General features: G+C 34.7%; 2 protein-coding genes across 5 annotated transcripts; one reads left to right on the top strand and one right to left on the bottom strand.

The window, feature by feature from the left end:
* The first annotated feature begins 455 nt into the window (after positions 1-455).
* LOC107416062 (stromal processing peptidase, chloroplastic) lies at positions 456-15,420 on the top strand. Of its 4 annotated transcripts, none has more exons than XM_048476245.2 (25): positions 456-849; positions 1,224-1,479; positions 1,889-2,127; positions 3,170-3,368; positions 4,401-4,448; positions 4,802-4,909; positions 4,990-5,178; positions 5,289-5,588; positions 6,557-6,658; positions 6,985-7,119; positions 7,210-7,434; positions 8,059-8,262; positions 8,380-8,550; positions 10,015-10,164; positions 10,328-10,465; positions 10,615-10,842; positions 11,666-11,818; positions 11,909-12,032; positions 12,117-12,267; positions 12,860-12,980; positions 13,069-13,149; positions 13,281-13,382; positions 13,511-13,661; positions 14,040-14,186; positions 14,918-15,420. In XM_048476245.2, the coding sequence occupies exons 1-24, from the start codon at positions 692-694 to the stop codon at positions 14,129-14,131; spliced, it is 3,825 nt and encodes a 1,274-aa protein (XP_048332202.1). In that variant the 5' UTR covers positions 456-691; the 3' UTR covers positions 14,132-14,186; positions 14,918-15,420. The 4 variants fall into 4 exon arrangements, with proteins under 4 accessions (XP_048332202.1, XP_015880000.1, XP_048332200.1 ...); XM_016024514.4 differs by having other exon boundaries at positions 457-849; positions 12,111-12,267; positions 13,511-13,658; XM_048476243.2 differs by having other exon boundaries at positions 457-849; positions 12,111-12,267; positions 14,924-15,420.
* Positions 15,421-19,028: 3,608 nt separating this feature from the next.
* LOC107416074 (uncharacterized protein At1g76660) lies at positions 19,029-22,823 on the bottom strand. Its single transcript, XM_016024528.4, has 3 exons — positions 22,457-22,823; positions 20,165-21,347; positions 19,029-19,562 (listed from the first exon to the last, which is right to left on the bottom strand). The coding sequence occupies exons 1-3, from the start codon at positions 22,499-22,501 to the stop codon at positions 19,348-19,350; spliced, it is 1,443 nt and encodes a 480-aa protein (XP_015880014.1). The 5' UTR covers positions 22,502-22,823; the 3' UTR covers positions 19,029-19,347.
* Between the last annotated feature and the right edge of the window lie 5,172 nt (positions 22,824-27,995).

The raw sequence follows: 27,995 nt of genomic DNA, 5'->3' as shown, positions 1-27,995 counted from the left end.
ATAGCTATAATTTTGTAATTTGTATATGTATTTTTATTAAAATTTAGAGAGAAGATTTTTTTTTTTTTTTTTTTTTTAAAAATCCAAACCAAGGTTTGAATTCTAAATTTGTCGAGGTTAAGCGTAGGAGAACACCACCACTGTTCTGTAGACAAAAGTAGCAAAAAAAAAAAGAAATAAAAAAGAAATAAAAAGAAACAACCTCATAGAAAAATTTTACATAATATCGAAAAGAAAAAAATCCGATAGTATCTAATAGAGAGAAGATTTTATTTTAATTGATTTTTTAAATATAAAATTACGAATATAAGCTTACATTTTTAATCAAACATTTTATTAAAGTGATTTTAATCCTTTCAAAATTGGTCCTGAACGGAACGGATACCAAATAATTCATTGATGATGGTGCCGTTCGCCCCATTGACAACCAGACTTTGAAACGACTCGTATTGACGGGGGCGAGCAAGGCGTGCGAGTGGGAACTGGTTGCGTACCGATATTTTGGTAATTGGCTTTGGTCGGTTGGTTAGTTGGTTGGGTAAGGAAAAAAAAAATAATAATAATAATAATAAAATTAAAAAAGAAAAAAAAGAAAAAAAATATTATTACAAGAAAGTAGAAAAACACCTTCCTCAGGCTCAGCAGTCTGTAGTCGTCGGGTTGGGGTATTATCTATCAGGAGACGGAGTGAATGGCTGCCATAGGGACGGGGTGCGTGGCGGGGTTGGCCGAAGTTTATCCGTCACGGAGATTACAAGGAAGTTGCTGTCCGCGGCGGCGGGTTCAGTGCCTCCGACGTCCTCCTCCTCCTCTTCCTCGTCTATCTTTTTTCTGTCCCACTCCCACCAGGTAACTTCCTCTACCTCTCTTTTCTTGTTCTTCCATTTTTATTCCATTCTTAGGGTTTCTTTGCTCTTTTCTTTATTTTTACTATTTTCATTACTCGCCTCTGCTTTTTTAATTTCTTTATCTTTATCTATCCACTTTTAATTTCTTTTCTTTTCAATTGAACAAACACCACTGCCCCACTGCTATTGTAAATTCAATCCGTCCAGTTTATATATGTATATATATATATATATATATATATATATATATATATAGATACATAGATAATTGATTTCTTGAAAGTTAGTTGGAAATCTCTCTTGTTCTATTTGTTCTATTCCCGATGACAACAATAATCTTTTTCACTCATTCACGGCATTCTCTGTGCGTGAAAGGTGCCCTCATGGGATTTGCTATGGCGGCGGCGGTGGGTTCTATAGTAGAAAGAAGAAGAAGAGCAGTACTCGGGGACAATATGCTTCCATGGTCGGTGTGCCAGTGGCTGAAACACCGTTTTTTACCCTGCACAATTGCATTTCTAGCTCCATTTGCCGAAGCAGACATGGTCCACTCCTCAACACATCTATACCAAGAGCCTTCCCTGACAAATCTTCCTTTCATTTAGTCAAGCCCAAACTTCACCATACTTCCGTAAGTTACTTCTTTTGATGCACCGTCTTGGTTTCGCGGTCAATAATACATTTTTATTCTGTTAAACTAATTACAAGTGCATCTCCTCCTGGTGTGTATGTGTATATTAGAGTCTACAATATTCGATTTCGTAGATTTCATCTTCTTTTGATCCTTGTTCTGCATCATCGGTTCCTTATGGAATTGACATGACGGGTTCGAATTTCTGCAGCTTTTATATTTAATGAGATTCTTTTTCTACTTTATCACTTATTACTAACATGTTTTGTTCTCAATCACAGTAGTTCATGTTCTTGTGAAATTTTCAGTGTGAATTTGGCAGTTTTCAACGCTGATTATAGCGTAATATTGTCCACCCACGTTCCTATGAAAATTCTTTTGCATTTGCTCTGGTTTTTGTAATTTCTAGGTGAAGCCTGTTCATGTTCCACGTGCAACTGTGGGCCCTGATGAGCCACATGCAGCAAGTACATCCTGTCCAGATGGTATTGTTGAGAAACAAGATTTGGATTTATTGTATCCTGGAGTAGAAACAGAGTTAGAGGTGTTTTTAAATTCTGAACTTCCTTCTCATCCAAAGCTGTATCGAGGGCAATTGAAAAATGGGATGCGCTATCTCATTTTGCCAAATAAGGTTCCTCCCAACAGGTATAGTTCATCTATGTTTGATAGTAACAAATTTACAGATACAATGAAAGATGGGTTCCAGTATCATAAAAAAAAAAAAAAAAAGTGAATGTTTCGTGTGCAGCTCACACGTAAAAATTAATCTTTAACTTATTTTAGAAGTGGAAATGCACTCAGAGAACTGGCATAATGCTGTAGTTTACCAAATCAAGTCAAATATATTCATAAAAAAGTGAGGGCAAAGATTAAAAAGCTTATTTTTCATAAATATAGACATTTATTTCTTCACATCATTTTTTATAAATTAGAGCAATTTATTTTAAGAAGTCACTTTATATTAGTGAAAACTGCTTTGCCCAATAGCTCAATGTTTTTGTGAAATGTTATTGCTCTTCTTGAGGTTCATTAACAGTTATCTAGATCTTTCGGCATACTATTGTAATCAGTGACCATGGTTACCCATATTTCAGGGTGATAGTCAAAATGGTTTTTTGAGTCTTTCAACCAATCATTCTTAGTGTTCATCTTAGCAAGCTGGGGTTGTGGGATGGAGACAAATGATGATGTTGATTGATTCAGTAGATATGTTTTTGTATGGTATATTTTTAGTTGGATAGTGTTTGTAAGGTTAGGGTATCGCCATCCCTCGCTTCATATCCTTCTTTCTACTAATTAACTAGTAGTCCCACATTAAACTTGACATCAAAGAGATTATTTTTTTTTTTTTTAAATTTTAATGAAATTTATAATGTTGAAAAAGTGGTAGGAATATTTATAGAACTTTGTATTTATGCAATTTTTTGTTTCCTTTAAACATATGTAACAATTTAATTGGATAGAATGTCAAAAGACTCAAACATTTAATAGTTATTAAAAAGAATTTGTGACTTCTTTTCAAAGTCCAATAAATTATCATGAAATCTGATAAGGTTATACAGAATATGGCAAGAGCAGAATTGAGGGTGTGTCAAATGCCTGTGTTTGATCAGTTCTGTTCTGTCTATAATAGGATGATAATAAAGGTAAGCTGTCTCTCTCATATGAAACCTTGTTGGAATTTTAGGTTTGAAGCACACATGGAAGTCCATGTGGGATCAATTGATGAGGAAGATGATGAGCAAGGAATTGCACATATGATTGAGCATGTAGCATTCCTTGGGAGTAAGAAACGTGAGAAACTTCTAGGGACAGGGGCTCGATCTAATGCTTACACTGATTTCCATCATACAGTGTTTCACATCCATGCACCAACTAGTACAAAGGTTACTCTTTTTCTCTCTCCTCCCCTATCTATTACTCCTTTTTTTTGGTTATGTTTTTGTGGTAGGTAAGTTGTCTTTGGTAATTCTTGAATTAAATCTTAGTCTTAACGTTGCATATCTGTTTTAAGAATTTATATCCCTGTTTTCTACTAAATTTGTTTCTGAGGAATCTGAAAGTGTGTGATATGTCTAAGGTATGACTATATAAAAACCAACCATGTAATGTGAGTTGCTTCTTGTTTGTTCCCTGAATTTTTTGCTGGAATAAAAATGAAACAACTTCCTGTATATGTTTTATTTCCTCTTTTAGCATTTTTTCTGAAGAAAAAAAAAATGTTTTGATTTAAAAATTTATTGTGTAAATAGATGAACTATTTGAGTGTTCCATAGTCAACATTGTCAAACTCTAACCAAAAACCTAACAAAAAACCAATTTGATATTATTTCATTGTTCAGGTGTGACAGTTGCTTAGAAAATAAGTTTAGGGACCATATTGAGGTTCCCTTTGACAGGTGTGACATTATTTCATTTTTGGCAGAAACTTCCCTTTGAGGTTCACTTTCTCTTTTGCAAAGAAAATTAGGTCAAAATTATGGGTTAAATGACAAAATAATTCAAACAAGATAATATTATTTCAATTTAATTAAATGTAATAGTTAGAGGCTCAAAAATTTATTTTCGAGGAATAATACTTCTAACATCATCATTAGAAACTTTAATTATATTATTCTAATCTGTCAATAAGACTGTAAATTTTGTTTCTGAGATTTATTTTGTCATTCTATTCGTAAATTTTGACCCAATTTTATATTTTATTCTAAAAGAAGGGAGAAATTGCAAAGAAAGTGAAACCCAAAGGGAAGTTTCCACAAAAAATGAAAATACAATGGTAAGTATGCTAAGATTTCAAATTGCCAGGGAAGCGTGTGAAATTATTTCATGTTGTTAAATATTTAATCATGAGATTTAGTTAGTGCTCTTTATTGTTCCTGTTTACAAACTATGTTGACCAAAATAAATGGTACCTACAGGACTCTGATGGAGATCTCCTTCCATATGTACTGGATGCCTTGAACGAGGTATTACTAATTTGGTTTTGCTTTTTGGTGACATTTGTACCTTAAGGGCCTGTTTGTTGCAGGACTAGCTTGGATGGGATTGGACTTTTTGGAGTCTAGTCTAATTAAATTGAGCATAATTTAAAGCTGATTGGACTAGAGTTAAAATAGTCCAGTTCAATCTAATCCAGTCCTGTTCGACAAACATGCCCTAAATGGAATTAGAAAGAAAATTTGTTAGACTTTAGTTCCATGAACATTGTCATTTTATCCTATAGTTTTTGAGCAAATTTTATCGTGATTTGTTTGACAAATTTATTTGAATTGGACTGCTACATTTAGGGTAACATCTAGTATTTCATGCATATGTACAGATAGCTTTTCAACCAAAATTCCTAGCTTCTCGAGTTGAGAAAGAACGGCGTGCTATACTTTCTGAATTACAAATGATGAATACTATAGATTATCGTGTTGATTGCCAGGTATGAACTTGGGATGCTTTTTGTTTTTTACAAGGTTAATCTATTTGTATAATGTTTATGTCCTGTACTTTTGAGCACAGTTGTTACAGCATCTACATTCTGAGAACAAGCTGAGCAAAAGGTTCCCAATTGGACTAGAAGAGCAGATAAAGAAGTGGGATGTAGACAAAATAAGGAAATTCCATGAGCGTTGGTACTTCCCTGGAAATGCAACCCTATACATTGTTGGGGATATTGATAACATCACTAAGACAATCTACCAGATTGAAGTATGCCGCAAATTTATTTCATATATCCTTTTTTATTGTTTATGTTCTAGTAGCCTTTCAATTCACTCCTGGAATCAACATATTGACTAGACTTAGTTGCCTCCTTGCAGGCAGTATTTGAGCAAACTGGCTTAGAGACTGAGGCAGTTCCTTCACCTGCTTCTAGTGCGTTTGGTGCAATGGCTAATTTCCTTGTTCCTAAGCTCGCAGTGGGGCTGGCTGGAAGTTTATCTAATGAAAAATCGTCTAATTCCATCGAGCAATCTAAAATCTCTAGAAAGGAAAGGCATGCAGTCCGTCCTCCTGTAAAGCATAATTGGTCACTCCCTGGAAACAGCACAAATCAGAAGCCTCCACAGATTTTTCAGCATGAATTGATTCAAAATTTCTCCTTTAATATGTTTTGCAAGGTAAAGAGATTTGTTGGGCTTTTTAAATTATCTGGTTGAACTTATATAGAGATTTCCAAGAAGTTGTTTCATTTGCTTACTTAATATATTCCAGTTTGTTATTGTCTTTTGCCGCTAGCAAGTAACAACTTTGATGCAAGGATCCATTTCTTCTTACTAAAAATTGAAAAAGCATAATAGAGCTATGAATTATAGGTTGAACAAAAATGTATGTTTTAATTGGAAGACCAAAGACAAAAAGTGATGCTTCTACAAGTTGATTTATAAAATAATATGAGCAAGTGACATGACTATTATGCATCTGTTAAATAGGATGGATCACAGTTGGGCTACTTGAGCCCAAGATTCTGTGGTATTGAAAAGTATAGCTCAATCATTTTGCTATAGCATGTTTCTTATGGATATACCTTCTTTACTTCTAAGGTTGCCATAAAGCTTATGGGGTGGAAGTTTTTTCTTAAATTCTTAAATATATCAAATCATACGGTGTAAGATACTTCTGCCCTTGGTTCAGTATCCATCCTATGCTTGCCTAGTGCAGTGCACATGGCTGATCCTTTTCTTTGTTATGAACCTATATCTATATGTTGATGAGGTTCTTCAGTTTGATTGGAAACTTTTTTGTTGCAATAATTAACCATCCTCTCAGTGATTTGAATACTCTTATGTGTATTTAGAGCTTGAGAGAGTTTGGATTTCAATATGTTGCTTAATTTATGATCTAGGTAGAAGAGAACAGTGGTACTTTTACGTAGTTATGGAAAATATTATAACCTTTAGTTATCGCAAAAGCATTATGGCTAGTTTAAAGAATATATCTTTAGATTTTTTTTTTGGTAATTATTTTTTATGTTTTGGTATTAAATTATGTTTTAGATTTTTGGTAAAGAAACCTTTGACTAGTGGAGTTGCCTACCTAATTTTCTCTTTTTTTCTGAATATTTTTTTTTTTTATGAAACAACTGCAGATTCCTGTTAACAAGGTTCAAACATATGGTGACTTGCGAAATGTTCTCATGAAGAGAATATTTTTGTCAGCTTTGCACTTCCGAATTAATACTAGATACAAGGTGGGCTCATGGTGTATGTGTACCATTTCTATCCTCTTTGGTTTTGTGAAAAACATACTAGATGAGTTTTAGTTTCTTTTTTTTTTTTTTTTTTTTGGGTCATGTCTTGTTGCTTAAGTTGTTTTTCTACGATAATAGCTGGGGTAAAGCATGGTCTGAAATAGTAGTTGATAATTAATTTTCAGTTTCATGAAAGTTTTTGGGTCTTCTATGAAGCTTATAATTGGAACTTTCAAGCTGGTTTCTATTTATGTTTATCTTATTTTTATATTTTATTTAAAATACCGTACAGCTTTTAAAAGTCAACTAATACCTTGAAAATTCAGAGTTCAAATCCACCATTCACATCAATTGAATTGGATCATAGTGATTCTGGAAGGGAAGGATGCACGGTTACTACTCTTACTGTAACTGCTGAACCCAAGAATTGGCAAAGAGCAATAGAAGTTGCTGTTCAGGAGGTTAATTTAATTTATAATTTTTTCCTATAGTTTCCAATCCAAAACAGCACTTTTTTCTGTTAGTCTTATTTATGATTTTCTTTGTGCCAGGTCCGCCGGCTTAAAGAGTTTGGGGTTACCAGGGGTGAATTAACTCGCTACATGGATGCACTGTTAAAAGACAGTGAACATCTAGCGGCTATGATTGATAACGTATCATCTGTTGATAATTTGGATTTCATTATGGAAAGTGATGCTCTGGGCCATTCGGTGATGGATCAGAGGCAAGGACATGGAAGTTTGGTTGCTGTTGCAGGAACAGTAACACTCGACGAGGTAGTATTTCCCTAATTTCAGCCATTGTTGTCTCCTGTTTTTTGTCATTCTCTCTGTCTCTCTCATCCTACCCCTCTTTGCATTATTAACTGACCGGAAAAGTATTACTGTTTTAAACATCAATTTTTTACTTATGCATGCTTGATTATATGAGGCATCACTTGAAGCTCATTGCCTTGTAAAAGATGAGGCCATGTATTTGTTATCTTTTTAATCAATATTTATGAAAGAGATTTTAGCTTCTAAAGTGAAGTTTGACTTCCTGATGCCTGTCTAAACTCAATTTCGAACCAAGATTTAATATTTTTATCAGCTGCTTCAGTTATATATTAAGGTCTGCTTGCTGACAAAAGCATATCAATGTGTATGTCTCCTTACCAAGAGTTTATGAGTTATAAAGATTTCCTTGCTTGCATCTTAAACTGTGCTAGTGCTAACAATTTGCAATAATTCTGATCCCTAAGGGCCATGGTTTCCCGTTTCCTTTCCTGGATAGTCTTGCTTTTCTATTAGAATGTTGGGCTAGAAATTAAGTTGTAATTGTAACCTTGAGAAATTTATGCTATTTGACTTATGTTCTTTTGTATTGATATCTCTTCTTATTGGAATTATTTTGTGGTGTAGGTAAATTCTGTTGGTGCCAAGGTTTTAGAATTTGTTTCTGATTTTGGAAAACCTACTGCACCCCTTCCTGCAGCAATTGTTGCATGTGTTCCGAAGACTGTTCATGTTGATGGAAAGGGTGAAACTGAATTCACCATTTCTCCCAGTGAGATTAGTGCTGCTATAAAATCAGGATTAGAGGAGCCTATTGAGTGCGAGCCTGAGGTGTCTTTTCTTAGAAGCTTATCTAATTACTGTATAAGTTCAAATTGTTGGTTATGTGTGAAAACTTTCTGTCTAAGTATACTTTCTGTTTATCCGTATTTTCACTTGTTTGTGCAGCTTGAGGTGCCAAAAGAATTGATATCTTCATCGCAGTTACATGACTTAAGGTTAGAGCGCAGGCCAACCTTCATTCCTTTAAGTCAAGGAACAAATGTGAAAAAAGTTCATGACAAGGAAACAGGAATTACTCAATGCCGTCTTTCAAATGGAATCGCTGTAAATTACAAGGTATGCCATATGATCCATTCAGCTAATCATGAAATTACAATAAAAGGCTTTCCTTTTTACAAGGGGGAAAACCCTTGCTTTCGCATATTCTAAGCTCTTTCTCTTTTTTTCTTTTTTCCTCTTTTTTTGCGTCATGCATCCTTTCTTTCTATATATTCTTGTATTGAGTTAGTTTACCATAAAATATGCAAAAATTGAAGTATAGGTTCACCAAAAGCAGCCCAAAGGGGTAGCTTTGACAACCCCATTTGAGTTTTAACTTCGTTATTTATAGATTTAATTTGATTGATTACTCACGTATTTTCACTGGTTAAGCTTATTCTTTTGTGTTTTAGATGACATACAGTGTCTAAGGTTGTCTTTGATTTTTAATGTTTATGATATAAATATACCACACCAATTCATTATGTATGGATGGTGGGATTCCATTGATACAGAGCCAATTCTAATAGACTTATTTTATTGGAGGGTCCCATTGGCGTGCATGTAGTAGGAATTGAACCTACTAATTCGCCAATTATGAGTTGGGCGCTTTAACCATTCAGCCATGGATGCTTAGCGGGGATCCTCATACATGGTGAATAACCAAATTCCAATTCAAATGAAATCTTTAGGATAAATCAATGAAAGTATATTTAAGTTAACATTAATATCTAGGTAGACTTGAGTAACTCTTAATTTATTTATTTATTTTTTAAGGCAATAATAATTTCAGATTATAATGATTTAACTCTTTTGGACATTTATAAATAATATGGATTTGGATTTACAATTTTATCCCAATTTAAAATTTGAAACATTTAAGGATAATTTAGAAAATTAAAAATCCACCATCTAACCCTAACCCTAAACGATATTCTTTTCTCCTCCATCTGTTTCTTCATCCTAATCTTCTTTTTCGGCTGTACGCTCATGCATATGGTGGCCTAGCAGCCTTGTCATTTTGCTATCCAATAGCTGGTGACTGCGATGAGCAGCCATAGTTAGTAGCATATGGGGATCATAGGTTAGGGTTATGGAAGGGATGATGAGTTGGGTGGGGAAGGAAGCAAGAGCCGAGATTAAAGAGAGCATATGGGAAGGAAGAGAGGAAATAATGTGATATATTTAGGATAATTTTGGAAACAAAGTGTAAAAGTAGAACCAGACAATTTCTCATTAAGAAGTAAGGTACATTTTTTTTTAGCTTATTCTATTAAGATACAAATTTTTAAAACTTAATGTTAGGTTATAAAAACAAACAACCATAAATATTATATATATATATATATTAAAAAAAGGAAAAAAAGAACTTAAGGGTAAATAAGATATTTCCATTGTTGCTGTGAAAAAGGGGAATGCCATTTGTCCATGCTTATATTTTTTCTTTTAGATGTTATGGAGTACTTGCGTAGACATGTCTTTGGTGGTTCTCTTGTATTTGCTCTGTGAATCTCATTTACTAATATTATTTATCATATATAGATATCAAAAAGTGAAGCTTGTGGAGGTGTAATGCGGCTTATGGTTGGTGGTGGACGAGCTGTTGAAATTTCTGAGTCAAAAGGAGCTGTTGTTGTGGGTGTTCGAACTCTCAGTGAGGGAGGCCGTGTTGGCAGCTTTTCAAGGGAGCAGGTGTGTGAAGATAAATATTGCCTCTCCTTCTGTCTCTATCTCTATTCTTAATAATTATGAGTTCATATGCAGCTAAATCCATCATGTATCTATATGTAAAAAATGCTTGAGCATCTTGGTTGTTATTAATACTAGTCTCATACATCTGTTTCTACTTCTTCAGGTAGAACTCTTCTGTGTGAATCACCTGATTAATTGCTCTTTGGAATCCACTGAGGAATTTATCTCTATGGAGTTCCGTTTTACATTAAGAGATAATGGGATGCGTGCAGCTTTTCAGTTGCTGCATATGGTTCTTGAGGTAACTCTATCATGAGCTATATCTGAATGCTAATATGTGAATTTTTGTTCTTGTGGGTCTCATCCATGTGGTTTGACCTGCTTTCAAGGGTCATTTCACTATGTGCATGCGTTTTCCCACGCTTTAGATTGATACTTCCTAATTTTCAGCATAGCGTTTGGCTGGATGATGCATTTGATAGAGCAAGACAATTATATTTGTCATATTATCGGTCCATTCCCAAAAGCTTGGAGCGCTCAACTGCACATAAACTTATGTTAGCAATGTTGGATGGAGATGAGCGGTTCGTTGAGCCGACACCAAAGTCGTTACAAACTTTGACATTGCAAACTGTAAAAGATGCAGTGATGAACCAGTTTGTAGGAAATAACATGGAGGTCTGTCTTTTCTCCCATTATTGAACTCAAGGATATATAGATTTATGTAGTCCTTTTTACATCAGGATATCCTAACTTTAATAAAATACAAATACGCGTTTCACAACATGTGTAATGCTTATCCAACGTTATGCATCCCATAACTTGTTTCCGTATTTTGTTAAAGTCAGGATATCATGACTTGATAATTTCTGTATATATACACATGTATATGCTTTCTAAAGTGGAGAGGTTGCTCATTGAGCGGTGGGCAGCATATGTCCCGCAACATTCAGATGTGGATGTTCACAACTTAATAACTTGTGGATGTCCACACCTAATAATTATTTTATGTATATATTTTTATATATATTTGTGCATGCCTGTAACGACCTGGAAAGTGATAAAAAATAAACATTTAAACTCAATCAATTGTAGCTTCAATGGTCCTCTATTCGACTAAAGATCCTATATGCTAAATATATTATATTAGTATAAAAAACAATTTTTTATTGATTAAATTATCAAATGAATGGGGAAATAAGAATCCTTATCCTTAAGATGGTATAACATACTGATAGAGATTTGTGCTTGTGGAGGCTTCTTTTTACAAATGAAAAAGTACAAGTTTTAGAATCGAGCAGAGAAGAATGTCTTAGTTTACTAAATGAGGAAAAATGTGTGAAATTATTACTAATAATGTTCGTCTGGTGAAAATATAAAGAAAAAATTATCCCACCGTTTATATTATTTATTTTTAATCAATTTTACAGAACATTACATTTTAACTTCAAGTTCATTGTCATTTAAAACGTGCTTGATCTTTTCTCCTCCATCTTTACAGGTAAGTATAGTTGGGGATTTTTCAGAGGAGGATATAGAGTCTTGTATTCTTGATTACCTGGGCACTGTTAGAGAAACAAGACATTCTGGAAAGGAGCATGAATATAATCCTGTTGTATTTCGACCGTCCCCATCTGTTTTGCAATCTCAGCAAGTGAGAAGCAGATCTAACTTGACAAATGCATAGTATTTGATGTTTTTATAAAGTTTGAACTGTGACTTATAGCAATATTCTCTTGACAAGGTATTCTTGAAGGACACCGACGAGAGAGCATGTGCTTATATTGCAGGCCCTGCACCAAACCGTTGGGGATTTACGGTTGATGGGAAAGACCTGTTTGAGTTCATTACGAATATTTTCCTTGATGGTAAGTTGTTGAATAACTTCTTGAATTATGTAATGTCATCCTGTTTTTTATAGAGATATACATGTGTAACATCTGCAGATGCAGATGCAAAAGCAGATGCAGATGCCCAACCAAAATCTCAGGAACTGCTCGAGGAGAACAATGATATTGGGAAGGATTCACAAAGAAAACTTCATGGTCATCCACTTTTCTTTGGCATCACAATGGGGCTACTGGCTGAGATTATAAATTCTAGGTAGTTTTTCCTTCACAACTGATAGTTACTGGTGTTAACCCATATTTAAAATTATTGATTTTGTATTTTGTTATTATTATTATTATTATTTAAAAAGAAAAGAAGATAATGAAAGCTTAATTCTGTAGCAATGCACCTGCATTTTTTGAGTGTGCAAGTGGTAGATTGTTTCTCTTTCCTTGCAACCATACCTACTGTATGACAGTGTTTGTCTAATTGCACTTGGATGTTATTGTAGTTATGCTAACTTTTTCTTGGGGAATCTTTCTTAATATACAGAGTGCAAACCAGTTAATAGCTTTTCTGAATTTGTGTACATCAATGGATTATTAAGTGGGTATTACAAGTTTACTTGAATAGGATGATCATTTAACCCCATTATTCAGAGCTCTTGTAGTATTTGCTTTGGGCATGGAAACAGAAGCATCATGGCTCAGGCGAAGACCATAAAATCATTTTTGCGTTTTGTATATTTCTGAAATTATTTTCAGCTTTTTTCTTTTTTTTTTTTTTTTTTTTGGTGTTGTTTTTCAAGATGACATATTTTGTTGCATTTTCTGGGATGTGAAATATATCATGGTGCTTTCTACAGGCTTTTTACAACTGTAAGGGATTCTCTTGGGTTGACATATGATGTCTCATTCGAATTAAACCTGTTTGATAGACTCAATCTTGGATGGTATGTGATATCTGTAACATCAACTCCGGGCAAGGTGAGAATTCAATCTTATGGTATCTGCTGGCAAAATGTTTTCTGGCATTTCCAACCTCTTCATTAATTTTGCTTTAATAAATATCCAGGTCCATAAAGCTGTTGATGCATGCAAGAATGTTCTCAGAGGCTTGCATAGCAACAAAATTTCTCAAAGGGAGTTGGACAGGGTTTGTTTCTTAATGTCATTTCTTCGTGTGTTCAAATGAAGCCATTTGTGCATCCTTTTTCTTTTTTATTTTATTTTATTTTATTTATGTGGAACTGAACACGCTATTTAATTTATATTTTTCACTTGTAGGCTAAGAGAACCCTTCTAATGAGACATGAAGCTGAAATTAAGTCAAATGCTTATTGGCTTGGATTGTTAGCTCACTTGCAAGCTTCTTCTGTTCCAAGGAAGGTAAAGTCGAAATATCTACTCACCCCCTATGAGACATAGGTTATTCTGGTCAAAACTGAAAAGACTATCAGTTGACTGTAATTTCATCTGGTCACTGTCTTAAATATGACCTTCGATTTGTGGTTCAGGACATATCATGCATCAAAGATCTTACATCATTATATGAAGCTGCTAGTGTTGAAGACATATACCTTGCATACAATCAGTTGAAAGTTGATGAGGATTCTCTGTATTCCTGCATTGGAATCGCAGGGGCTCAAGATGATGATGATGAAGGTGGTAAGGAAATTTTCAATTCTTGGTTGAAGTTTTGTTAAATATGTAACCAAATTGCAGCCCTTTAAACATAATTTCTTTAGCCTAATTAATAATACTTCAGGATATGTTGGTTGAACTCAATCTGTAATGGTAATGGGACCCTGTTGAAATGATTTTTTTTTTTTTTAATATAAATAAACGTAACTTCTTTAGCCTAATTAATAATGCATCAGGATATGTTGGTTGATTCAATCTGTAATACTAATGGGATCCTGTTGAAAATTTTTTTTTTTTCTTAAATTTATTAAAAAAAAAAAAAAAAAAAAAAAAAATGGTCCTCTGGGATATATATCACTCTGACCTTCATCAATATTATTTCATAAATTTGTATCTATGCAGCTTCCTTAGAAGAAGATGGATCCAATGAAGGCTTTCCAGGAGTTGTTCCTCTGGGCCGTGGTTTATCTACGATGACACGACCAACAGCATGATCTCCTGGATGACTTTATTGCTGTCTCATGTTACAAGGAGATGCAGAGCATTAAGGTATGTTTCTTATTAGTATCTGAGGTGTGTATGAAAGCCTTCTAACAGTTTATGCACTTTAGTTCATGATAGGAGCTCTACGAGCTTGGCTTGTGTAGCTTTATATGGTTCATTCAAAATTATATTCATATGGCACCAGCATGTGAATACTGTTCTCTAGGAACTGGAAAACCATTGAAAAGAAAGACAACAATTGGTTACTGAGGGTCAACTGTTGGCCTTTTTAAGACAACAATTGGTTACTAAGGGTCAACTGTTGGCCTTTTTCTTTTTTTTCAGAACTTATTAATCTGGTTCTTTTCTGTAGAAATAGATCACAATAACCTAAATAACATGCTACAAATTCTTCGTGTCTTCTTAAACAATAAGTTTCAGTTCCCTAGTTTTTTCCTTGTGGTTTTCTCAATCCCTGCTACTATGATAACACTTGCATGGATCTGTTACAATGCATCAAATACCATACTGAAATAGGACAATATCATAGAACATTTTGATTGAAAATCAACAAATTAGATCAAATAGTAAACTGCTGTATGCATAAACGTAACTGTTTTTGGAACAATTCTCTCTAAGTGGGTCATAGCTAGGATTAGTTGTTTGGCATCCCAAACTTTTTATTGTGGGTTTTCTTGTATTGTATTACCTGGTAAGCTGAAGGAATTATTTTTTCCCCTTGTGCGTCTCTTGGTGACTTGAGCTGTACACCTTTGTTTTTTACTTATTTTGGATAGTTGCAGTGGTAAGAACTTCAATTGATAGAATGTGTCAAAACAAAGCTGTGAGCGCCTCAACTGGCTTGCTGTGAGCACCTCAACTGGCTTGCTGTGAGCACTTTAGGCTGTTCGAGATGAACCCATCAAGTGGATATGCTCCTACCTATCAGCACCAACTCTGAGGGCAGTGTAGTGAATTTATAATTCATTACCGACGCTTTGAGCATTTGGATGATGAAGACTGTGCAGAAATTATAAAAATGCCACCATTTTTTATTACTTTTAGGTGAATAATAATGAGAGGTTTCTTTTCTGTTGTAAAGTCTAAGTTCGATTATCCTGTTCGCATTTGATAGGAACAGTTTACAGGATATTTAAGTTGAGTTTTGTTAGCATGCTATAAGGCCCGTTTTGGGAAGTGTGGGGGAAAATGAGATGTTCTGGGAAAATCAACCTTTTCTGTGTTTGGATAATTTTTAAAAGGCAGAAAATGTAGATCCTTTGGAATCTGATTATCAAGATTTGGGGAAACAGGGTGGAAAGTAATTTCTATAACAAAAATTGTCATTCTTAGATATCTAGAAAACTTACTTCACATATTTTAGTAGATACAAATTTATTCTCAATTTCAAAATAAATAAATTTAATTACTTTGATGTCCCAAACTTTTTTATTATTAACCAAAAACTAAAAATAAATTCTTGAAAAGTCAATTTATGGAAACTAATTTGTAGGAAAATAATTCTTGAGAAATCATTTTCTTTCAAAACTTTTGATGGGTGTCAGAGCTTAAAGAATGTATGTGGCTATCTTCAAAATGCAATTGTATGCAGCAGAAATTATTCGGGTGTTGGCAGCAACTTTTTTTGTCGAAAAATTGCGTAGGTGTATTAACTAATATTGTGTTTGCATAGAAAATTTATGGGTGGACAGAGATTTGACTATATATAGCCTAAAGAGCCGGAGTATAAAGCAAATGCATACATTGCTGTACAAAGGAAAGTATTGATGATGTCCATACAGTCAAAAAGTAAGGTGTATAAAGCAAAAATACAGAAAGGTACCAACGGTATAAAGCTTTAAATATGCTAGTTTATACCTGGTGGATTTCGCCTCGGTCGGTTTGATTTTGGACACGGGGCTTATTTTTAGGTCCGAAGCTTTTTTTCTTTTTTTCTTTTTCTAATATTATTATCTTTAATTTTTATTTAATATTATTTATCATTCAAATTAAATAATTAAAAACATTTATATATAATATATATATAAAAACACGTATAAAATTTGCGAGAAATCGTCCATCAAACAGTGGACGACACACGTTCCATATTTATAATTTAAATTAAATAATTAAAAATATTTAAAAATTCATATATATATATATATATATATATATGCGCATATGAGTTTGCTATAGGGGAAAAAATCGTCTACTAAGTGACAAGGGACACTTTCTACGATATTTTGTGAGCATATTACCCATCACTTTGTGGGCTTTCCTTGTAATAGTAGAATTGTATATATATATATATATATATTCCACTCTGTTTGAATTGAAAATTACATAAATAAAACCAAACCATTTAAGGGCGAAAGCTGAACGAGATCCGTCTCAATTCATATCGATCAAGTTGGTTGAATATTTCACCGAACTTCTACCCATATTAAATTGAACCAACCACTTAGGCTTTAGCCTTCTTATTCCCAGTCCAGTGCTTGCCACTAGGAGTGTCCACAATGTGTAACATGATCCATAAACGATTCTGAAATGTTAGTAATTTTATATCTAAAAGTTATACAGCTATGATTCATATTTTACGTTTTATGGATCATTATTACTAATTTTACCATAAAACTGATTTCACCATAAAATTTCCTGTCTATTATGGTTGCTTAAAAGTTTGCTTGCCAACAGGATAACATTTTATAAATGATTGGACTTTTCTCTTTAGAGAAGGTTTTTGAAAAAAAAAAAAAAAAAAAAAAAAAAAAAAAAAAAAAAAAAAAAAAAACTTATCCAAAAAGAAACTCATCCTTCCCTATAATTATAATATATATATATATATATATATATATATATATATATATATATATATATATTATAAATATTGTTCTATTGGCCAACATAAGTCACCTAGGAGAATATTACCGTTTATATATAGAAATTTCTATTTAGATTATTTTGTTTTTTCTTAATTAAATTTAGATTTTTAAAAAAAAAATCATTTAGATGCATTTTGTTGTTTTTTACTACATAATTTTAATAGTTTAAAATTATAATTGTATTTTCACAATATTATTCAATTGAAATTTACCTTGCCTTGTATATATATGTATATCTATTAGGCCATTTATACAGATGTGGTAAAGGGATCCCGACAGTGTCATATAATCGTCGATATCCACTTGGAATTGAGTCCAATAAATCTCTTGAGCCTTTAGCATAACTCCACATAATAGGCGAGTATCAGTGGTTATAGGAGCTCAGTAGTAATTAGAAGAATGAACTGTAAAGAGAGTGAGTGAACCACGGATGTGGTGCAAAAATGATATTTTTCTGTATATGAATTAAGAATTTTTATAATTTAAAAATTATATATATTGGATTTATAAAATTTATAATTATTTCATTTCCTTTTTAAGCTTTGATCTAATTTTTTTTTCTACATTTTACTGGATATAATGTTTTTTTCTCTAAATCGAACAAGATTTAGAAATTAGAAGAATGAACTGTAAAGAGAGTGAATGAACCACAGATGTGGTGCATGAACGATATCTTCTACATATGAATCAAGAGGTTTTATAATTGAAAAATTATATATATCGGATTTATAAAATTTATAATTATTTTATTCTCTTTTTTAGCTTTGATCTAATTTTACTTCCATATTTTACTGTACATAATTTTTTTGCCTCTAAATCGAGCAAGACTTCAAAAGTTGAGCTTGTTCTAGAATGTAAAAATATAGTTTTATGTTTTTTATATTTTGATTATATAAGAAAGGGATAATATCATATTAGGTCCTTAAACTAAATGATACACCTAAGTTTTTTTGTTTGACAATCAAATCCCTCAACTTGACAGAATTGTGCAGTGTAAGGAGAAAATTAAATTTTTTGCTCAGATGCCTAACAGAATACGTATATAAAAGTCACGTACCGTTTAATAAGGTCATTGAAAGTTTTTTTTTTATTTATATATTTATTATTTTTCCTAAACAAATATTGGATTTAAGCCAAAAAAAAAAGAAAAAAAAGAAAAAAAAAAAGTCCACCAAAGGTTTACAGCCAAAAGCTAGCATTGGTTTGCTCTGCTACAACATTGGAAAATAAGATAACTTTTTTCATTTTTTTATGAACTGAAAAATAAAGGAAGAGTCACTGTATCTAAAGAAAAATAAATAATAATAAAAAAAAACGAATCATTTTTTGTTTCAAAAACTATTTGGCTTTAAGGACTACACTTTTGTTAGCTTCTTTAAATGTCCATGCCAGAGATCAAGAAGAAGGAAATAATTGTCTCACTGCTGTAAGCTCGTTAGAAGACTCCCAAAAGACATGGTCTGCACTCTTTTCTCATTTCCATCGATTCTGTAATGAAAACTCAATGTTTTTACCCCAATTTTCTCTCTATTATTCAAATATTTTTCAATTTTGTTTTGAGAATTGTGGATGAAATAACCTTCAATATCTCTGTCAAATGATCATGTGACTTTCTTGCATTTTCTGTTGGGCATGTGGATGGAAATTTGATTTTATCCTTACAGTGCACAATTTTATAAAATTTAAAGACTCAATTGTCACAAAATAAAATTTAGAAACTTAAATGATACAACCCATAGAGTTTAGAGATTTGGTGTGACATTATCCATATAAGAAACTAGGAGTAGGATCACATCTAAAATATCTCATTTAAAATCAGTGTTCACTTTTGGGGGAGAGGGGACTATGAATATAATATATCTTCGTATTGGACAAGTATGCATAAAATATCTCATGCAAGCAACAGGTAGTATTAACATTTTCACCAAATTAATTTAAAAAAAAAAAAAAAAAAAGTAGTAATGCGGTGGCTCCAACCACTTCTCCACTCAGTGGCAATGATAAGGGTAGAGCTGAGGTCTACACGTTCACAAATCACAATTGGACTGGCAAAACCCCCAGAAATACAGAATCCAATCCGTAGCAGTAACTAAACTGCTGTTGCAATAGATGTTCCATTAATACATATACTTTGATACATTCACAATACATTCGGCAATCTGAGAGACAACCAGGCCACACACCTGGGTCTCGGAGGGAACAGGTTAGATCATAGGTTAGATCATTCCACCTACTATCACATATGCCCCAAATAAAGTGTCGACAAAAGCTAGTAGCAAAATAATACACATCGTAAACAAATGAAAATCCCTTTTTTTTCTTTTTTTCTTTTTGCTTTTTTTCTGCTACTCGTGCCATTTGAAATCTCCTTTTCCTTCTTTTACGCTTCTACCACTTCTATAATCAATTTCTGCATCAGAGCAAGACAGACCCAGTTGATATTTCTTGCTCATTCTAGATGATCCCACTTTTGAAAATATGTCATCCTCATCGGTCAAAATTCTATTTCCAGGTGTACTTGATCCAGATATATCACCAGGTGGCTTCCATGATTTATGATCTGAGTCATACAAGAAACAAAAATAACTGTCTACAACTAAAAGGATTAAGTTAGAGAAACGAATGGCATCTTATTGGTAAGACGAAACTAAAAACATCCAAAAGAGCTACATACATCCAAGGAAGATTGCAGAAAACCTATTGTATGTTGAGTAAAACATATGTTTCAAGCATTTATACAATATCTCTATCCCAGAAAACTTTCACCAATTCCTTCCAATCTAAGTATTAAATATATTTCTATAGTAAAAGCATAATCCCATTTCCTCATATCATCCTTTTAGTTCTCAATTTCATGCCTGTTTTAACCAACCGCTATGGAGGTGGACACCATTTAAAAAGACACTAGTGCAGCTTCTTTAGACAAAGCATGAAAGCAAAAAAGCCTCCTACAATTTACTTCTTCAGACCCTTTATACGCTTCACTAATTATTAATTCTCTAGACAGCATATAATTACTTCACACTGAAAAATTTAAGCTCTGTCTAGCTACTGACACAAATCGAAGTCCATATATTCAAAGCTGTGGAAAAACTACAAATAAAAGGTGTTGTTCCTAAGACTCGAGAGAATGATGTATTTTAGATCGAGTTAATAGTTTACCTTCAAATCCATTGGATAGTGCTGGCACTTCACAGCATCTACCCCCATCAATAAGATCCAACTCTGATTCAAGACTCTTCTGACTTTGTGCACTTGTCTGTGTTTTTATTGCTTTCAGTCCACTGATTGATGCTGGTTCTATACTTTCATCCATTGGCAATTTATTAGAGGTAAATGGTGTCATGGTAAATGAGTCCTCCATGACATCAGAAATTTCCACATACTGTGATGTGGTGATAATTTCATCAGCACTGAACCCAAACGATGCTCTGTAAGCTTCTATTTCTTCCACATCTTGCTTGGGACTTTTACTGTGCCTATTCTGATGTCCATTTCCACCAGTAGAGTAAGCATCTGAATCCTTGGAAACACTTAACCTCCCACCAGCATGAGGAAATGGTGGATTATCCACATAGAACTGTGCAAATGTGGCAGGGCAGAAGAAATTTGAATCTTGAGATGTCATAGGGCCACCAGTTGCATCATGCTCGAATAGTCTGCCAGAATCATTCCTTGGATATTTGCCATTTTTGGGAGAAACTGAGGAATCCCATTGTGTTGGAAACTCACGCTCAGGAAAAGATGATGATGAACATTCATTTGACGTCCTTGAAATTGGCGATATGATACTACTGGGAGGACTTCCAGGATATAGAGAATATGTTGAATGAAGATCATTTACAGCAATATAGTTGCTCTTGTCTGTGCTTTTAAGATCCACTGAAGATGAAAGGAAGTGAGCAAAAGGCACATCTGGGGAAGAGGGTGTAGTTAGGTGAGCTAGCTCTGGTGGGGGAGTGAGAGGAGCAGTGGATGGCTCAGTTGTGAAGGTTGAGAAGACAGGAGGGGAAACCAGTTGTGTTTCATGGGCATATGGCCCAGTGGCAAACATGGTTGATGAAGGACCTCCAGGTGAGTTGGCAGATAAAGACAAGAAACAACTAGGTGACTGCACTGTTGACGGAAGTGCAGAATTTGTAAATGATGCCGGTGAAGAAGGCGGAGCCAAAAGTGATGGAGCTAGTGCTGTGCCTTGGTTGGTCAACCCAACTGCTTGGGGTCCATTTGGCTGCGCCGCTGATGCATTCCCCTCAGGAATTCGAGATGCAGGTACAATTCGCTTTCCACCTTTTTGTGTACCAAAACAAGACAATGCACTCCAACATCCACCCCATCTTTTTCGCTGTCAGTTCAGTCAAGCAATGTAAGCTTGATTCCAATTGTTCATCAAAACATATTATCAAATGCAATCACATCAAAGCAGCAACTCTTGAAAATCATTTTAATTTCAATGGAAACTTCTATCCAGATTGTACAAATCTGTCGGACATCCCACGGGAGTTGTGTAATCGGATTCTATTGTTACAGTTATAGATGAGCAAATACTTGATTCTCTAAGTTAACTACAATAAGAAAAGAGTGACACACCATTGGAAAAATTGGTCTACAAGTTGCTGACAGGTAATAAAGAGAAAATAAGTTATCTTACTGGACAATGACAGATAATTATAAGTTGAAGCTATACAAAAATAATCATAACATTACTCCCAAAGAGATAGAGCTACTGATTTACATCATTTCCTACAAAAATGTCTTCACTGATAACAAACTATTAATATTCTTCATATTCCTTGTAAAAGAAAGATTTGATTTGGGAATAAACTCCTTTTTATTTAAGTCATCCATCCTAATGGCCCGGCTTACAAATTCAAGCGAGTTACTAACCAGGCACACTTATATCAGTTTTGTCCCAGAAAAATTATTTATTGCCATGAATTTCCAAATCCTGTATTCTCCAAGACAGAAAGTAGAATTAGATTACTTAAAATTGTCAAGATAGCAGTTAAACTTGTCAAATTGAAAATGCATTCTACAAAGTTGGTAGTGAAAGGGAAAATGGTTGACATGGAGATATCAAATCAATGCAAGTTTATTCCGCAAATAGTAATAAAATTGTGGAAAAGGATGCCCAACAAAAAAAAAAAAAAAAAAAAAAAAAACAAAGAAACAAAGAAACAGAAACACAAAACAGATCCATCCGGTTGACAATGAAAGCAAAGCATAAAAATTGCATGAGCAGGGTCTTCAGTAGATGAAGTAACAAGTGAGGAAAGCCTAGATCTGAGTAGCGAACCCATGTAAATTAAATCCAAAAGCCCCGCAAAAAGTAAAAAATGGAAGTCAGAACTGAGAAATCCGCCAGATCTGACTTTAAAATGAGGCAGCCAAGTAACAAACTTTAACCCCAAACAAAAAACAAAATCCAAAAACCAAATAGACAGGAGGCATTACCCGCTCGCGTTCCTGCTGAGGGAATCTGTTTTGCTCCGAGCCCATCACACTCACACTCCCTCCCTCCCTCCTGCTCTCTGGTCTCTTCTGTTACGCTTTCTTTGCTTTTATTTTATTTTAATCTTTTTTTTCTATTTTGCTTTCCTTTTCCCTTCAAACTCTAGAAAGTAAACCATTCACTGTCTCAACCTATCCATCTCCATCCCTTTGATTTTCGATTACAACTTAAAAAGCAGCCACAACCTGACACCATTTGGATTTCGCTCTCATTCTCATTCTCTCAACTCTCAACTCTGCTCTTCTACTCTCTCTGTCCTCCCCCACCCCACCCCCCAATAAATATATCTCCCTAATCAACTATAAAACCTCCCCCTTTTTTTATTTTTATTAATTTATCATTTCTTTCTTCTTATATATATATATATATATATATATATTTATCTTAAACAAATTTTACGACTGAATAATAGCAGCGACAAACAAAGCAAGAAAAATTAAACAAAAGATTATTCAAAAAAAAAAAAAAGAAAAAAGTAAAAGGATATTACAGATCAAAGGACAGGGAAAGACAAAAGTGAAAAAGATTGAAGTGATGGAGAAAGACAAAGAAAGAGAGAAGATGGCTGCTCTTTTTCATTTTTATTTTTTTCTTTTTTTTAATCAAAATCAATATTTAGATTAAATTTAAATACTTGTGCTCTTTATAGGGCTTGAGAAAAGAAAAGTAATGCCAAATTACCAATAGTACTTGGAATTATTATCCTGTTTATCAATTATTTAATTATTAAAAAGACAAGGTATGAGATTATTATAGAGTTAGAGATAGATTGAGATGCCATTAAAGTTAGAGCTTTTTTCTTTTTCTTTTTTTTTTTTTTCGGAGCGAAAATTAAAGTTAGAGCTTTTGTTATTAAAGACTAAAATGGATCACATGCTCATGGACATGGCTTATGTCGCGAATATGTGATGCATGTGTCATACATATTACGTACATGATTTATGATTATAACCAACCCCATACCACGCTGCGCAAATGGACACACCCGACTGTTTGGATCATAAATTAATTTAGAATTTTATCAATTTAATATTTAATTATTTAAATATTATTTTAATTATTGATGAAGAATATTCAAATATTAGAGAAGAATGTATTGTTTTGACATTATTTAAAAACTGAAATAGTTTTCAATCTTCAGTAGGTTTTCTCTTTTTGTTGGAAATTCCGCTATAATAAAGAAAAGAATTTGCTCAAATAACCAGAAAGAAGAACGAACGAAAGTCATCAGATACGGTTTCATCATCCTAAGCTAACTCAACGCACTCAGTCCAGTCTATGGGCCCTTAGCCCAAGGATAGATACAGGGCTAATGCTTCGGTCATACTAGATTACGAAAAAATCTTACATCGAAAACACATCAAATACTTTGAAAAATTTCTCATTTGTATATTACAATTTCTCCAACATTTGGAAAAATCTCTTTATCTACAAATCTACATATAATTATAAGACTCTAAACTATTTAGTTTATTTTTATTAGAATTTGCTTTAATTAATCAAATGTTTTTTGTTATTTTTAGTTGATTTTTTTAAAAAAATTTTAATCATTAAGGTAATTAAATTTTATTGATTATTTTTGTACTTTAAAAATCAATACAATCATTTGGGAATGTTTGATTTGATTTAATTGGTGCATTTTTTTTTCTTTCTTTGAACCATCATAAATTTAAAGTGATGCACCAATGAAAATTTTCCAAATAGATCTTTTTGGCACACCTAGTGGGACATCAAGATTCCAACCGAGGACACAGTGAATATTTAATCAAAAAATAAGAGTTCGACATCTACGACAACAATAGTAGTCAAAACATGGAGGGTAAAGGAATCGACAAGGAAACTAGCAAGATCCAGGACACTATTGAGATGTCCACCTAGGAATCACTTCGTGAGCTATCCAAGTGTCATGTTCCGCATGAAAATGGTGGAATCCTTGAGGCTTATCTAGAATATTCTAGACTCTCCTTAAGAATTCATGATAATTCAAGAGAAATCTAAAGGGATCCGGAAGATTCTAGAAGCTTCTAGGTAAGAGGATTCTAGAAAGTTATAGATGATTCAAGAGAAGTCTATAAGGTTCTACATGATTCAAGAGACCTCTGGAAGGTTCTAGAACACTATAGCACAATCTAGGACTTATGTACATTTCTAGAACATTCTAGGATTATGTAGTAAGATAGCTTTCTAGAATAGTCCATAGAAATATCTAGGAGAATTATCTAGAATCTTATCTAGGATAGTACCATGTGTACAATATCTAGAATGTTGTATCCTCGTACTATGTGCCAAGCCCTTTGTATAAAGGGGGTGAACCCTCATTTGTAGACTAACCAAGAATTCACACATTCACTTGTAAAGCTCTCTTCTAAGCAATATACTTTAATTCTCCCAAACTCTCTTTTATGCTCTAGTCTTCTTTGCTTAGCTTTCACTTTTTGTGAGGAAAAGGCTTACTTAGTTGCAATAAAGGGTTGGAACAGCAACTAAGGCTGCACAGCTTGAAGGGTAAACAAACAAGTCCGTGACAAGTGGTATCAGAGCTTTGGTTAGAGCTAGCATCTAGAGCAACATGTCTTCATCAGAGGTTGTAGTTGAGGAGATATAAGGAAGGGAGACCAGCCCCAATGCTGGAAGGAAAGGGCGAGGGCGTTCAAAGTCGAAGGACGTTCTCACTGCCATGGAGACCAAAGTGGTCAAGATGGAGTTGGTCGTTGCCAACATGTTGGAACGGCTTGATCGTGTGAAGCAAGGCATGGAGGAGCTCAATGGTCGTGTGGATGACCAAGTGGGGGAGCTTAGAGGTACCATGCAAAGCACCAATAAGGCCAACACCGAGGCATGGCGTCATGAAAGCTAAGCTTTCCAAACAAAGGTAATTGAAACCTTGTCCCTCATGCAAGCTCAATTGGATGAGTTTAAGAAAAGCTTAGAGGAGACACGTGGGGATTGGGCATTATGCAACCAAGCTGCAACTAGGGGCATCATAACTACTCAACAAGTAGTCTCTACTCCAAGGGTGGATGTTCCCAAGCCCAAGGAATTTAGTGGAAAAAGAGATGCCAAGGAGTTAGACAACTACATGTGGCATATGGAGCGGTGCTTTGAGGCCTTGGATTTTCAAGATGAGAAACAAAAGGTAAACACCGCAACCCTCTATCTTACTAATCTTGCTGCAATATGGTGGCGTAGAAAGCATGAAGAAATAAAGAAAGGCACATGCGTAATCAACTCTTGGGAACAATTAAAGAGTGAACTAAAGAAATAATTCTATCCCTAGAATGTGGCAAATGATGCTAGAAAGAGCATGAAAGAGTTGAAGCATCAACGATCCATTCGTGAGTATGTGGAGCAATTATCTGGTCTAATGCTCCAAATTTCCAACATAAGTGAGGAATATCTCCTTTTCAACTTCATGGATGGATTACAACCATGGGCATGTCAAGAGCTTCAACAAAGGGGGGTACAACATCTCAACTGCACTCACTATGGCCGAAACTCTTGTTGAATATAGGCGAGGTGAGTCTTTTAACCCCAAGCCTAAGAATAATTATCCTAAAGGTGGGGGAGTCAAGTTCCATAAAACTCCCTAAAGTAAAGAGCATCAAAGAAGGCCACCATTACCTAGCAAAGATTGGAAGAAAGAAGCCAAACCCGAACTAAAGCTGAAGGAAAATTGCTTCCTGTGTGACGGTCCCCATTGGGCAAGAGATTGTCCAAAGAGGAAGTCATTAAGTGCCATGCTCGAAGAGAGGGAAAATAAAGAGCGAACACAAATGGGTTGTCTAAAAGTCCTCAACTCATTGAAGGCTAGACCGATCCCAGCTCATAATGCAAAGAACAACTCCCTTATGTACGTGGCGGCACGTATTAATGGTAAGGATGCTCAAGTCATGGTGGACACCGGAGCATTTCACAATTTCATAAAGAATGAGGAGGCCATGAGGCTTGGCCTAAAACTTGATAAGGGTCAAGGGTGGTTAAAGACTGTGAATGCTGAAGCTAAACCACTAGATGGCATGGCTCGTAACATGGAGTTACACCTCGGTACTTGACAAGGTAAAGTCAACTTATCCATTGCTCCTATGGATGACTTTGATATTGTGCTTGGCATGGAATTTCTTAGACAATTCAATGTGGTGCCATTCCCTCGCTACAACACGGTGTGTATAATGGAGGGAGGCCCTTGCATGGTTCCGACGATGCACAAGCCGAGAACTTCCAACTATCTCTCTGCCATACAACTCAAGAAAGGGATAAGGAAGGGAGATGCTACATTCCTTGCTACATTACGTGAGGAAAAAGAAGTTACTTCCAAGGAGCCACCAAAGGAGATTAGCCAAGTCCTTGAAGAGTTTAAAGATGTCATGCCACCCGAACTACCTAAAAGACTTCCACCAAGGAGGGAGGTGGATCATTGCATCGACTTGGAGCCCGGTGCCAAACCACCCGCAATGGCACCATATTGCATGTCTCCCCAGGAGCTAGAGGAGCTAAGGAGACAACTTAAAGAGCTTTTGGATGCCGGTTACATTCAACATTTGAAAGCACCTTATGGAGCACCCGTCTTGTTCCAAAAGAAGCACAATGGTTCGTTAAGGCTATGCATCGACTATAGGGCACTTAACAAGGTCACCATCAAGAACAAGTATCCTATACCGTTGATAGCCGACTTATTTGATCAAGTTGAAGGAGCCAAGTACTTTACTAAACTTGACTTGAGGTCGGGATACTATCAAGTTAGAATTGCAAAGGGTGATGAACCAAAGACTACATGCGTTACACGAAACCAAAGACTACATGCGTTACACGATATGGAGCATACGAATTCCTCGTTATGCCCTTTGGACTCACCAATGCACCCACCACACTTTGCACTCTCATGAATAAGATCTTTCATCTTTCCTTGGATAAGTTCATGGTGGTCTACTTGGATGACATTGTCATCTATAGCAAGATACTTGAGGAGCACATCCACCACTTGCAAATTGTGTTTAAGGTTCTCAATGATAATGAGCTTTATGTGAAGAAAAAGAAGTGCTCATTTGCAACCAATGAAGTGTACTTTTTCGGCCACAAGATCAAGGACGGCAAGCTACACATGGATGAATCTAAAGTGAAAGCCATTCAAGAATGGTATCCTCCAACCAAGGTGAGTGGGCTACGATCTTTTCTTGGCCTTGTCAATTATTACAGGAGATTTATCAAAGGGTATTCCACCCTAGTCGCACCACTCACCGATCTACTAAAGAAGAATAAGACATGGAGTTGGTCTACCCAATGCTAACAAGCCTTTGAGAATTTGAAGGAGGCCATTATGATGGAACCTATTTTGGCATTGCTCGATTGCTCCAAGCCATACGAGGTGCATACCAATGCTTCTGACTTTGCCATGGGAGGCGTCTTGATGCAAAAGAGGCATCCGATTGCATATGAAAGCCGCAAGCTCAATGATACCGAGAGGAGGTATACAGTCCAAGAGAA

This window comes from Ziziphus jujuba, chromosome 5 (assembly GCF_031755915.1).
Source record: "Ziziphus jujuba cultivar Dongzao chromosome 5, ASM3175591v1".
In the NCBI taxonomy this organism is placed as follows: Eukaryota; Viridiplantae; Streptophyta; class Magnoliopsida; order Rosales; family Rhamnaceae; genus Ziziphus; species Ziziphus jujuba.
Note: the sequence above shows the minus strand (reverse complement) of the source record. Positions and strands in the feature narration are given on the sequence as shown.